This window comes from Peromyscus maniculatus, chromosome 7, assembly GCF_049852395.1.
Source record: "Peromyscus maniculatus bairdii isolate BWxNUB_F1_BW_parent chromosome 7, HU_Pman_BW_mat_3.1, whole genome shotgun sequence".
NCBI classification, from domain to species: domain Eukaryota; kingdom Metazoa; phylum Chordata; class Mammalia; order Rodentia; family Cricetidae; genus Peromyscus; species Peromyscus maniculatus.
In genome coordinates, this window is record NC_134858.1 from 99,945,982 (window position 1) to 99,961,090 (window position 15,109).

The window sequence follows — 15,109 nt, forward strand, 5'->3', positions numbered from 1 at the left end:
ACGGGTGCTTAGCCAAGCCCAAGGCTGTTCTCAAGTAGAACAGCAGAGGTACACAGATAGCCACATAAACCAGAGTCTCTCAGACTCTCCCTGTGGAGCCCAACAAGCCGCCCATGTGCTGTGGACAGCATCCACCACAGTGCCAGCTGCCTTCCTTCTTGGGGAGAACAAGTGGTTCCCTTTTAAGACAGAGCAAACGGAACTCAAAGCTCCCTCCAGGCTCACATAATGGTACCACCCAGTTGCCTTCTTCAGTTTGATTAACTGATGGCTTACTGACTATACAGAGATAATTCAAGGCCTGTGTCCACTATCTTTTCCACTGGGTCCTAAGAAGATATGAACAACCTACCATGTCTTTTTAGCTTCTCAAGTGACCTAAGCTCCTCTGGGTCTAAAGTTTATTTTCTGCTCCAGCCCTAAACTGGGACCTCTTATCCCCTCTGAAGGCTGTGCCTTAAATCCTACCCCTGACATAAGGCCACAGCTTCTGGGTCCACTCTAGCTTCAGATGTGCCTATGCACCTGGTTTACAGCCTCACCAGGACTCCGTCTGGTCACAACAGTCAGTTCATAAGATGCCAATGGCCTCTCCTCTACCCGTCAATCCCCTCTACCTGTCAATCTCACCATTACATCTGCACAATGTAACTCTGGGTACATCCACTGCCATATCTCCTCCAGGCAGATTCAGGCAGGTGTCAGAGACCCTGTAGACTGAACCAACACATATGCATGGACAGCCTTCACTCACAGCTTGGCCCTAGCCTCAGCCACATTCCTTCTGAGCTTGCCCGGCCTCTCTCCAATGGTCAGTAGCAGTTGGTGAAAATGCTCTCCACGTTCTAAATTTTCACACCTCAATACTCTCCAGCTTCACTGTCCTCAGTCCCAATCCCAGGCAGAAGGTATGAAGTTGAGACACAACTTATTTCATGGCTTCCTTCACCAACTTAGAGAACACAGACCTTTCCAGATACCTTGAACTCTATCTTTGGATTTTAGCAGGATAGGAATTGCTTTCCCCAAAGGCAAATGTGTCCCGGGTCTCTCTGGTCCTCCATGTCCCACACTGTCTTCACCCCCCTTCATTGCCATACTCTCGCTCACTTTAGTTCCTTCTGACTTAGACTGTTTAATCGCTGCTTCCTGCCCCCTACCCTGGTTCCCTCTGAAACCATCCATGTAGGACAGCAACAGGGTCCTTGGGGCTGCACACAGGAGGTATGTTTCGTACCCAGTAGCCTTTGCCTCTCTTGCCTCCTGACACACCCTCCCCTCCGTGTCAATGAAAGGATCCTCTTGGCTTCCTCCCACTTCCCAGGTCACTCCTACTCTCATCTTTCTGCATCTGACCTTTCAGTGTAGCTACACAGCCAGAGGACTCAACTGTTCTGCCAGGGACACTGGAGCCACATCATGGGCTCCCACCTCACTGAGCAGAGCCCTTCAAAAGAAGCCTACTACCACAACATCAAATGTACCTGCCTGTGGGTGCCCCAGAGGCACAGCTAAACCTGCCTCTTCCCACGCAGTGTGCTCTTCCTTTTGTGTCCTTCATCTCCAAGGATGGTGTCATTAACACTTGTACAATCAGAAACCTCCAACAAATATACATTAGGTCCATTTGTGGGGCAGATGTAGTTCCTGATGGTGGGAAAATACACCAGGTTCTGTGCCCTGGAGGTCATGGTACGGCTAGAAAGCAGGGTGATAAGGTAGAAGGGAATAAAACAGTAACTTAGAGATGTAAATGTTGCTATGGTGTTGGGTGTCACTGCCAAAATGTCCCTGACACCTAGAAGACTCATGATGGAGCAGGGAAGGAACAAAAGAGCTGGTATACAGAGACGGTGTCCCTGAGGGTGGGACAAGTGAACAGAGGAGGGACTATGATAAAAGAGTCAAGGATTGTTTCTGATCTCACACTTTTGCTGTGCACTAAGGTATTTGTAAGCCTATGGGGGGGGGGGGAGAAAAGGGAAAGGGAATAAGTTCTACATGTGCTATGCTCAGACAGATGGTCGCTGAGAACCAAGGCAAGGTGCAAAGTTGGATATGGAAACCACTGATGAGTTACCAGCATTGGCAGCCTCTACTCAGGACAATAACAAAGAGAGGAGAGAAGGCGCACAGAACGGAAGCATAGTCTTTAAGATAGCCCCCTCAACCCAGGCCAAGGACCAGCCTGAGTATCCCACTGGTTGCTCTAAACCAGACAGACTCAGCAGGTTCTGGGAGCATCAGTTGACTACTTATCTGGTTGTAGGATCCCTATAAGAAATGTTGTGCCACATCAGGAACCAGTGTGAAGGACAGACTGTGAGCAGCCAGGCAGCTGTCATCTCTAAAGGGCATCACTTGACTTTGAATGTCTCCCTCAAGGAACAGCTTCCTTGGGAAAGATGGAATGTTTAAGAAGACAGAAGTTATGTACAAGAAGAAAGGGAAAGAAAAGCAAATCAAGGAGGATATCTACAAATCATATACGTTCCTTATAAAGACATGCAAGCTAGCCAACAATAATGAGATTGTGAAGGGAACAAGCTTAGAACATTCAGGCATCTTAGATTGGTCATCTCACCAGTTTGCTGTGAAGTCCCAGGTGGAGTGGGCTGGTTTCCCCTGGTTGCTTACAGTATTTCCAGCAGTATTTGAACCTGTCCAGTTGGGTCCTTTGCTAGGTCCTAACTCACTGTTTTGGGGGCTGCTAACTCCATCCTGAGCCAAGGCATGGTACTTACACTTGGTAATGCAACCTGCAAATGCAGGGGTTGGGGTGGTGGGGGGAGTAAGAGTCCTGGGGAGTACACATTGAGAGCACCACTGACCTACTATCTGAGGAGGCCTTAGGGTAAGGTGAGGCCCTATTGTGCTGAAGATCTGTTATGGAACACACATGTTACTAAACACAGAAACAAAGAAAGTCAAGGGCAGGTGAGGAAACCTAGGGCCACCCTGCTCTACCTGACTTCACTCCTTGAATGGGAAGAAGAGCCTACTCATCCCCCTGCACTCTCCCTTTGTCATCAAGCCCCAGAGCCAGCCAATCACTGTGCGGGACATGTGAGCATCTTCTCTCTCCCCTTTATCTCACTGTGGTCCATCATTGCTGACTCCCCCTTCTTCACTCTTCTCAAAGGGCTCTGTGACTAGAGCATTTAAATCTGATTCTCCTGATGCACCCAAGGCAGCTGAAGGAGCCTCTTCCATGCCTTTCTTCCAGCAGTTCTCCACAGCCCTATCAGCAGGGTGACCCTTTTATTCTGTGGCCCAGATCTCTCCACCTCCTGGAAGATTAAAAACCTAAGGACCTTCTGACTGAGCTGTGCTCTAATATGCCCCAACTCATCCTGACGCTCTCCCCACACCTCCGTGTTCTACACACAGACTTGTGCCTCATGACTTTTCATGACCCACCATTTGACCAGCTGTCCCTCCTACCTGGAACGTCTTCCCCAACACTCCATGCGCTTGTCAAACTTCACCCCCGACCCAATCCAGCTCACATGAACCTTCTTTGGGAAGACTTCTTGCCCCCCTCTGGTTCCTCATTTCTAACTCTGTGCCATATGTATCGATTGATCTCTCCAGTGTGACAATGAAGAGATGTACCCTAACTTACCCATGAACATGGTTGGCTTTCACAGGGGACCATGAGCATCACAAAGCTGTTCATCTTATCTATAGCATCTGGCCAGGTACATGTACACTAACCAAATGAGTTAAGAATGTGTCTCTAAGGCGAGCTCCAGGTACATGATAGCCTCAGCACTTCTGACCACCAGGCCCTTCCTCATGCTGTAGGCCTCTCTGCAGCCCTGTGGGAACTGCTGATCTCTGATGTGTTGCAAAGGCATTAGTGTTAATGTCTCCAGTCTGATACATCTATGGTCAGCATCATCCAGGAGCTAGCTGTCTTGAAAGACTGGGTCATGAGATGCTCTACACCACACATAAAGGAGCAGCTCTGAGACCCCGTGGTGCTCCTCTCTGGATAGGTAGTACATCCAACATTCCCTCTGTTCACTGCTCCCCACATGTATGCCTTTAGGAAAGCCCTGCACTTCCCAGACACCCTATGGACTCAGGACCTCCCTGTAGGACTGAAGGATGCTGGTCTGATACTCACCCCAGAGGCAGGATTGGCTGTCCATCCCAGCTCTGCAGTGGCCGTCCTTGTGTCCATCAACGTTTCTGCAAATCAGAAAGAGAAGAGTGCATGAAGCTATGTGTGACAGTAGCTGGTGCCAGTGCTGGTGCTGTGGTGGTAGCCTTGGGTATCTTCATACTCAGCCTCCTTTGTAACAACCAAGACACAGTGAGGGGACAGAGCTTGCTAAGACCCACTGCAGACCTCATGTTCTTCTCTCCAGAATTCTTCAGTTACCTGTGTGCCAGGACCCATCCTTACACTCACATCTTTATCCCCCACATCCAGCATCTACCCACATCACACCACTACCCAGGGGCTTTCTCAGGGCCATGCTGACCCAGTATCCAAACTATATGCCTTCCTCTAGCCTTAATGGGTCCTCTGTGTGTCCTCCTCTATACCTAACTGCTTCTCCAGACTCTCTTCTCTCCCCACAAATTCCCCTGCCTCCTCCCTATTGATGCCCTTAGATGGCAATTCCCAGACACCAACTGTTCCCCTAAATCTCTTCCCACAAGTCTCTTTGCCCCTGGGTCAGACATATGCCCACCCTCTTCCCCAATAATCTGACAAGGGCTTAGAAAATTTGACAAACAGCAAGTCCAAAACAGGAATGTACTGTTTTAGCCTCAGCACAAGCACAGGTAAATATTTCTTTATCCCCTCTTGGTCTTCTTAACCTCTTGCTCATAACCCAGTCTATCCCTGTCCCTAGGCAATGGCTGATCCATAGTCATTATAAAGTAAAAGCCATTGTTTTTAATTTTCTAGAAATTGAATTATATACTATGTACTGCTTTTATCTGGCTGCTTTCAGGATAATAGTTTCAAGATGTACTCATATTTTGAGAATACTATAACTTTTCCTTTGTTATTATTTTTGTTGGTATTTGGGTGGGGGAAAACTTTTCTGAGCTAGGGTCTTATGGTGTTGTCCAAGTTGGCCTTGAACTCACAATTCTCCACACTCCAGCTCTTGAGTGCTAGGAAAACAAGTGTGTATCACCACACTCAGCTTCATTGCTTTTTATTGCTAAGTGGAATCTCATTTTATGAATGCACTTCAATTTGTTCATATATTTACTCTTTTCCAGATTGGAATTATTGCATGAGAGTAGGAGTAATCTTTCCAAATCTTCATCAACATTGCATACTGTGCCTTCTTCGTGGCTCAATAGTATTCTATCCTATGTATATATCACATCACATTTTTTAACTCCATTCATCTATCAGTGGCTATGTTGGCTGATCCCACATTTTGGCTATTGTGAATAATGCTGTAATAAAGACAAGCATGAGGTTTCTCTTTGACACAATGATTCCATTCCTTTTTGGATATATATTCAGACATGGGGTTTCTGAACAATATGGTAGTCATAGTTTAGTTTTTTTGAGAACCATCCCCTTCTATTTTTCATAGTGACCTTGCTCAATTACATTCTCACTAGTGGGAATGAATAAGTTCGCCTTTCTCTCCTCCCTCGAAAAAAAATTTTCCTGTATATGTTTATGCTGAATACATGTGTGTATGAGTCTTCACATGTGCTTGGGTGCACATGTATGCACGTGTGTGTGTGGAGGCCAAAGTTTGACATCAGGAATCTCCCTTGTTCTCTCGCCACTCTGAGAAGTGGGAATCTAGTTTCATTCTCCTGCATGTGTATATCTAACTTTGACAGATCCATTTATTGAAGAGACTGTCCTTTCTCCAATATATGCTCATGAAGCCTTGGTCAATGACTAGCTGTCTTATACTATGCTGTTTTGATTACTGTAGCTTTGTCACATGTTTTGAAGTCATGCATTATGATGTCTTCCACTTCATTCTTTTTGCATAACACTGCTTTAGGTATCCTGAATCTTGTCTATCTCCATATGAATTTTGTGATTGTCTTTTCTAGCTCCGAAGAGAATAACATTGGTATTTTGATGGATTGAGTTTGTGAATTACTTTGAGTAGAACAGACATTCTGACAAAGGTATTGTATGCTTCCAATCTCTGAGCAGTTTTCTTTCTGTTTTATATAATTCTATGCTTTCTATAATATTTTTGGAAGGAGCAGTCTGGTGAGGCTGTGAATTCTATCAGTTTCTCTTGTCTGGAGACAACTTTTTTTCTTTCCTTCACCTCCAAAGGTAGACATCGCTGGGTATAATATTCTTAGTTGGCAGATTTGTTTCTTTCTAAACTTTGAATGTACCATTATCATTCCCTCTTAGCCTATAAAGTTTCTGCAAAGAAAACTCTGCTGTTAGTCTGCCCAGAGCAGGGAGTCTCTTAAAAAAATGATCTGGCAGTTCTCACTGTGTTTAGAATTCTCTGTCTTGTAATTTTCATAGTTTGCATCTAAGCATCACAGAGAAGACCTTTGTAGGTCAAGTCTTTTTGAGATTTTTTGGGCTGCCTGGGCCTGGATGTCTGTATCTCTCCCAAAGTTAGGGACATTTGCTACTATTATTGAACACTTTTTCTGTGTCTTTCCCCATCCCTTCACTTCCTTGAACACTGATAATTTGAAAATAATTTGTTCAATGGTGCTCCAAAAGTCCTAACCCTCAAAACACCCTGTCCCCTGCTTTTTATGACCTGGGATGTTTCAAAAGATTCAGCTTCCAGTTCAGTAATCCTTTCTTCTTTCTGATGGAGTCTGTCAGTGAGGCTCTTAACTCTATTTTATGTTTGAATTCCTGAGTTCTTCAGTCCAGCCTTTGCTTGATTCTTTCCCACGGTCTCCATCCCTTCACTATATTCCTCATTCATGCTGTGAGTCGTTTTCTTAAAATCTCACTGATTCATCTGTTTGTATTCTCTTGATTCTCACTGAGTGTCCCTGCAATCATTATTTTGAATTGCATGCCAGGCATCTCATCATTTTCCTTTTCTTCAGGGTCTTTTGCTAGAGAGTAGTGTACTCCTTTGGAGGCATTGTATCTCTGTGCTCCTTCATATTTACTGTGTCTCCACATCAATGTTTGCACATCCCAAAGATTATGTGTCTCCTCCAATTGAAGGGCAGCCTTCATATGAACATCTTTCAGCTGAAGATGTTTCTTAGTGTAGTTATCTGGTAGACTGAATTGGATTTAGTTCCAGGTTAGTGCCACAGTACAGTCTCTATATAGATTCTTTGGCTAGAATCAATAACTTTTAAGATGGTGCATGTGACAGCGGGGCCCATCTGATTTCAGATTGTGTGGGAGCAGGGACATTCTAGCAGCCAAGTGGATGTAGTCACTGGTGCATAGAGCAGTGGTGGTAGGGTACCTATTACATAGACTCTTGTGGTGAGGATAGCAATGCCAGGATAGCTAATGTCTTAGGATGAGCACCTCTGTCACTGATGGTCCCCTATAATAGCAGTGGTAGCACTGGGAACATGAAGAGTATGAGGGATGTGTCCCTAAACCTCACTGGGGTGAGCATTGCTGGTAGCAGAGATCTAGTAAGAGGCATGTCCTTGGGCCTCTCAGTGGTGTACTCTGAAGGTACTAGAGGATGGGGGACCATATGAGGAAGCAGTGGTGTATGCTGACAGCAGCAGTGAATGGCAGGGAGGCATGGGCTGGAGAGGCCCAGGTCCCAGAAGGCAAGCACGCTGTTTCTTTGGGTCTTGGGGCTTGCACCATGTACTGTGCTGAACCACCTGTCTCTGTTGTACAGGGCACTACATGAGTTTGTATTCTGGAGTCAGAGTTGTACTGCTAGGTCTAGTTGAGTTCATGAAGCTTTCATGCATTGTGCAAGTTTGGGAGAATGTTCACTGGGCATTTATGTTCCCACTGGGGAGAGGCATATGAATCTCTACAGTAGCTCTATCCTCAAAAGGACACTACTTGCATCATTCTAGTACTCAAAGGAAGAGGAGGAAGGAGACCATGTAGCCGCCTTCTCTGGAAAATGCTATGGTGCAAATTCCAGGCAGCAATCTCAACTTAGCCCTGGCCGATCATGACTATGGAATTCCCTTATAGCTAGACTTCAGTTGTCCCTGGAAGTGGGGCTCTTCCAGGACTGTTCTATTGACCATTTCCCCCAAAAAATGGTCATCTCCCCAACCAGGGACTCAGAGTCCTGGTTCTTGCTTTTCTTTGCCCCTCTCTGGGCAGCTATCCCAGGTCTCCCTGTCTCACAGGGCTTCCATTACTCCCTCAGCATTCACTTCACTATGTTGGTTCCTGGTTGGGGAGGCAAGCACCTCCTGCCTCTATCCAGCCTTCCTGGGGTCTCCTCAGAGGTCTTTGTATCTTCTGGACCCTGGTCTTTTTTCAGATACACACTTTGTAAATATTTACTCTCATTCGGGTGCTTGCCTTTCATTTTCTTAGCAGTGTTTTTTCAAAAGCCCAAGTTTTTACTTTTGACAAAGCCCAATTCATCAAGTGATGGGTGATGTCATTCTGTATGCTGTGAATATGTGTTGCTCTGATTGGTTGATAAATAAAGCTGTTTGGTCAATGGTGAAGCAAAATAAGGTTAGGCATGACATTCTAACTAGAGAGAGAGAAAGGAGAAAGACAGTAGAGGAGACGCTGCCAGCCACCACCAGGAGAAGCAAGATGTAAAGATACCAGTAAGTCATGAGCCATGTGGCAAAGTATAGATTTATAGATGGGTTAATTTAAGATGTAAGAGCTATCTAGCAAGAAGCCTGAGCCATTAGGTGATACAGTTCATAATTAATATAAGCTTCTGTGTGTTCATTGGATCTGAGTGGCTGTGGGACCATGGGGCTGAGGGAGCTGGGCAGGACCAGGAAAACTTACAACCACAATCAAGCTTTTCTTTCATAGTCTACTATCCTATCTGAGAATTCTTTGCTCAGCCCAAAGGTAAAAAGTTTTTTTTTTTCACCTAGTACTTTATGTTTCATTTTGAGTTAAAAATTTTGGATATATCATAGAAGTTATAAGTCAATATGGTTTTTTAGATGGTCATCAAATTGTTCCAGACATGCAATTTTTCCCTATGACATGAGGCCTTGCTTTCTTGCTCAGGCTGACCCAGAACTCCTGAGCTCAAGTGGTCCTCATGCCTCAGCCTCCTGAGTAGCTGAGATGACAGCTGTGTGGTCCAGCACCCCACCAGAGTGACGTCTTTGACAACCCACACACTCTGGTGGACGTGTCTTACTCATTCAGACTCTCAAGGGTATGGACATATCCACAGAGTAGTACAGCCCATCCCAGCTGCAGAAATGCAGAAAACACAGAGGTGGGTAGGTATAGATGAGCCTTTTTCCCTCTGGCTTCCCACTACCTCCCCTACACCAGGTGAACAGTCATTCCATACTCATTGCTTCAGGAAAGAGATATGAAAGTGGAAAGCAGAGTTAAAATCTTTGGATTTGAAGGAAACAAGCCTCAAGGTAGAAACCAAAGGTTTAAAGATAAACTGGAGGTGAAGTGTGGGAATGAACTCAAGAGAGACAATGATGACTGGTATCATCACCAGAATGCTTTGGTGGGTAAAGGACTTGCCATACAAGCATGGTGAACTGAGTTCAGATCCTTAGCAGCCATATAAAAGGAGGGCACACGTCTATAATCTCAGCACTGGGGAGGCATCAACTGGAGGATCCTAGTGATTGGTTGGCCAGCCTGTCTAGCCAAAATGGTGAACTCCTGGTTCAGTAGGAGATCCTGTCTCAATAAAGTGGATAGCAATCAAAGACACCCAACATGGACCTCTGGCCTTCACACATGGGTGCATGTTCAACTACACACACACACACACACACACACACACCACATACACCACACACATCTCATACACACACACACACACATACACACATATCATATATCCCACACACACATCACACACACACACACACACTCCACATCACACACACACACACACACACACACCACAGACAAACCACATACAACACACATACACAACACACACACACATATACAGACATACCACATACACCACACAAACATCTCACACACACATACACACACACCACACACAGACAAACCACATACACCACACCACACACACACACACACACACACACATACACACACACACCCCACACACAGACGAACCACATACACCACACCACACACACACACACACACACACACACACACACACACACACACACAGAGGCACACGCACTCGACAAAGAAGTCCTTGATGTATTCATTGGTCAGTGCTACTCCTGAAGGTTGTCTACCCCAGAGCCCAAGATGGAAGTCAGTTCCAGACACAGGGCCAGGGACATCCACCGTCCCAGCAGGTGAAAACACAGCCAGTGGCCTCACCAGCTAAGGGCCACTAGAGGAGCTTCAAGGAGCCTGAGGGCCTGAGCAAGTCTAATTAATGAGGGACCACAAAGAAGGATCTGCCTGGACCTCAACCAAGGGCCCGGCAGTCACCAGGAGCCTGTGTGGAATGCATGGCACATGGATGTCTGTAGGGCCAGGACCAGCAGGACCACAGAAAGCCTCCCCTGCTACGCGAGAGTGTGTACCATTGCCGGAAGCACAGCGAGCATCTCTGCCCCAGTGGAGTGAGAGCGCACATTTGGAAGCTGCCTAGGAGAAGGAAAAGCTGCACTTTCTTGCCCTCTTTGGGCTTGGGTTAGGGTTGAGCCCAGAGCTATCCCATGAAAAACACTAGAGCAGGCATCGTGAGTCTGTTTTCCCCTCCAACTGCCGACAGCTGGGGTCCTGGCGAAGAGCAAGCTTCTCTTCTCTCCTCGTCTCCACTTCACAGCACTAATAATGATCATAATGACATACCACATTTACATAATACACTTCTCAGAAGGTACTCCAGGAGCCCCTGTAGAAGCTCATCTCAGTGATCATTAAAATATCTCTGCTAGGTGGGTCTGAAGCAGGAACAAAAGCACTCAGATGACAGAACAGGAAACCAAGGCACAGAGAGGGATGCCGCTTTCTGAACGGTCACACAGCTTCCCATCCTGGCACAAAAAGCCTCAAATCCCAGCTCAAGTCCCACCAGGCAGATTTGGAAGTTTCCTGCAGCTCTGGGATTGAGGAAGCAATGGGGGCACTTTCTGATTGGGCCATGAAGCCACAAAAGCTCCCAGAATGCAACTCAGCACCAACCACAGAACCTCACTGAAGGGGCCCTGAGTTGGCCGGAGATGACAGTGGCAGAGGAAATGGAGTCCAGAATCAAAACTCAGAATGGGATTTCATTTTCAAACCTTCCAGGGACTCCTTTGTTCTGTTAATTCCGTAAATACAACCTCAGTCTCCATAACAGTCACAGGCACCTGCTTTAGAATGTAATTGAATCTGCTCATGAATAGTATTTTCCATGCAGTCTATTGGACAGAAGCTGTGGCAAGAGAAATCCATCTCTTTGCATCCCCACCAGCATGGAGACAGAGGACCACAGACACGTGAGCCATCCACTCCATGTGATTAAGGTTAGTTGCTCTTCTGGCATGGGGCACTCCTGATTACAGCTTTCCACTCTGGTGGGGGCTAAATAAAAGTGATCTGGGGAGGTTTACCTCCCCCTAGAGAGGAAGCGACCACTCATTTGCATTTATAAAGCATATTGAGATTCTGGCAGAAAGTTATGGTGGAAGCACAATTCAATATTTACCGTCACTTCTGCTCCCAAACAGCGGCACAGGGACCAGACCAGCTGGAAGGGCATGTGTTGCTGTCAGATCCAAAGATGCCTGCAGGGGACAGGGCTCTGGGACTCATGCCCATCACCTCCTAGGCTCTGCCCCTCTGGGAGCTCATGTATAGTATGGAAAAAAAAAAAAAAACACTGGGTTTGGGAAGACAGGTCCAGGACCCAGCGCTCAACACCTCCATCTCTCCCCTCTTCATCTGAAGAATGTGGTCTCATAGGGAAGATACTGGGGGAGGGGGGGCAAAGCATGTGTTATCGTTGCTGTAGTAACTTCATCATTCCCAGCTCATGGTCCTGGTCTACGGGGAGAATCCAACCCACTGGTACCTACAGGATGCCCATAAGGTATCTCTAGAAAGGTAACGATGCATTTCCAACCCATCACCTCTCCATGCACGTGCACGGTCAGAAGAGGGGTCGATGATGTACATTGAGGATACAGTGATGGGTGAGAACAGATGTGTGCCCTGGATGAGCTCATGGACAGGAAATAAAGCTACACCTGGCCTCCTGCTTGCCTGTGCCCATGAGAGGGTGACTAGAGAACTCAAGGCAATGTGCAAGGGTTTTCTGCACAGTGGTATCAGTGTGCCTGCTTCAGTGGGTCCTGCTGATCTCCTTGTCTAGGTGAAGTCTGCTTTCAAGAAGGAAAAATAAAGTCACTGTATACTGTCTCGCCCACCCTTTGGACAGGGACTAGGGGAGTGGCTTTCAGATCAACACTGGGAGGGGCAAAGCAGGTGGAAGGGAATTGAGTGACAGTTCAAAGTGGGGGACAGAAGGGGGGCTCTGGCAGGAGCTAGGCTGACTGACAGAAGGAAGATGCAAAGAGGAGCCTGGCAAAATGAACTCTTTACCCCAGGGGACATTTTTCTTTAGAGACTTCAGCACAAGAACCTCATGACCCAAGCCACAGGCTCAAGCCAGAGCTACACGTGGCTGGAATTCCCACCCTGCCTGGACTGGACTCCCTAACCCGCTGGCTAAGTTTTTGTTGCAGCCTCTCTGCAGCAATCTCCATAGGTTTCTGGGTTCCCGAAGCATCAGGAGTCAGCCACTTTCATGCACTTCCCCCATGCCGATGGCTGGATCTTTCACTTCTTTCCTCTCTTGGTGGGTTTTGGCTTTCTCTGGGCCCACTCCTCAGGCTGCTGCCACACCATCATCTGAATCATCAATGTCAGCAGATTTGGGTCTATTCATGCTTAAGAATGTACATCTAGCCCCGAAGACTTCCCTTCTGGACCAGAGAGTTGGACAAGAGAACTCCCTTTTGGACAAGAGAGAGAGTCTTCCTGAGTCTGTCAGATCTTTGTGAAACAAGTCCACTGATAAGACCAAGAAGGAATCACAAGGAGATGGGCAGACGTCAAAGCAGAAGTACATACAGCAAAATGAAGAGCAATACAGCATCACCAGAACCTAGCTCGCCTCCAACATCTAGACCTGAACACCAAAAATTGGAAGAAGCAGAAGAAAGTAGCCTTATGAGTAACTTCATGAAGAAGGTAGAGGCTTGTGTAGAGGAAAAGACAAGAAAATTGGAAGAACGCTGTAAACAACTAGAGGAAAGGGCAAACAAATTAGAAGAAAACAATAAAGCCCTCCAAGAAAACAATAAAGTCCTGGAAGAAAACATTAAAATCCTGGAAGAAAACAATAAAGCACTGAAAGAAAATCATGAAAAAGCAATGAAACAAACAAAGGAAACAGTCCAAGATCTGAAAAGGGAAATTGAAAAAATGAAAAAGACACAAACAGAGGGAATGCTGGAAATAGAAAACCTGAGTAAAAGATCAGGAACTTCGGATGCAAGTATAACCAACAGAATGCAAGAGATGGAAGAGAGGATTTCTGGCATTGAAGATACAGTAGAAGAAATAGTTCCATCAGTCGAAGGAAACACTAAAGCCAACAAAGTCATGAACCAAAATGTCCAAGAAATCTGGGACACCATAAAAAGACCAAACCTACGAATTATAGGGATAGAAGAAGGTGAAGAATACCAACTCAAAGGCACAGAAAATATATTCAACAAAATTATAGAAGAAAACTTTCCCAACTTAAAGAAGGAAATGCCTATGAAGATACAAGAAGCCTATAGAACACCACACAGACTAGACCCCCAAAAAAAGTCCCCTCGACACATAATAATTAAACAACTAAATGTACAGAATAAAGAAAGAATATTAAGAGCAGCCAAGGAAAAAGGCCAAGTGACCTATAAAGGTAAACCCATCAGAATAACACCCGATTTCTCAATGGAGACTTTGAAAGCCAGAAGGACCTGGATAGATGTAATGCAGACACTAAGAGACCATGGATGTCAGCCCAGACTAATATACCCAGCAAAACTTTCAATCATCATAGACGGAAGGAACAAGACATTCGAAGACAAAGCCAGATTTAAACAATACCTATCCACAAACCCAGCCCTACAGAAAGCACTAGAAGGAAAATTCCAACCGAGGGAAGTCAGATACACACTTGAAAACACAGGCAATAGATAAAGCCACAACAGTAAACCCCAAAGAAGAGAAGTACACACACACTACCACCAAAAATAACAGAGATGAAGAATCACTGGTCATTAATATCCCTTAATATCAACGGACTTAATTCACCTATAAAAAGACATAGACTTACAGAATGGATACGAAAGCAGGACCCATCCTTCTGCTGCATACAAGAAACACATCTCAAATTCAAAGATAGACACTACCTAAGAATAAAAGGCTGGGAAAAGACTTTTCAATCAAATGGTCTTAAGAAACAAGCAGGGGTAGCCATCCTGATATCCAACAAAATAGACTTCAAACTAAAATCAATCAAAAGAGATCAAGAAGGACATTACATCCTCGTCACAGGAAAGATCGACCAAGATGAAGTTTCAATTCTGAACATATATGCCCCAAACATAAGGGCACCCACATATGTAAAAGAAACATTACTAAAGCTTAAACCACATATAAAACCCCACACATTAATAGTGGGAGATCTCAACACCCCACTTTCACCACTGGACAGATCTCCCAAATCGAAACTTAACAGAGAAATAAAGGACTTAACCGATGTCATGACCCAATTGGACCTAATAGATATCTACAGAACATTCCATCCTAACAAGAAAGAATATACTTTCTTCTCAGCACCCCATGGAACTTTCTCTAAAATCGACCACATACTTGGCCACAAAGCAAATCTCAACAGATACAAAACAATCAGAATAACCTCCTGTGTTCTATCAGATCACCATGGTTTAAAGCTAGATTTCAACAACAACAAAAACTACAGAAAACCTACAACCTCATGGAAACTGA

The 15,109-nt window shown here is 45.5% G+C and overlaps 1 protein-coding gene across 1 annotated transcript in view; it reads right to left on the minus strand.

Annotated features, from left to right (window-relative positions):
• Positions 1 to 15,109, minus strand: part of Ephb1 (EPH receptor B1) — a 455,961-nt gene that overhangs the window by 310,466 nt on the left and 130,386 nt on the right. Inside the window, exon 2 of the mRNA XM_042281503.2 lies at positions 4,133 to 4,197. Coding sequence (XP_042137437.1) covers positions 4,133 to 4,197 — 65 coding nt within the window. The remainder of the gene's footprint in view (positions 1 to 4,132; positions 4,198 to 15,109) is intronic.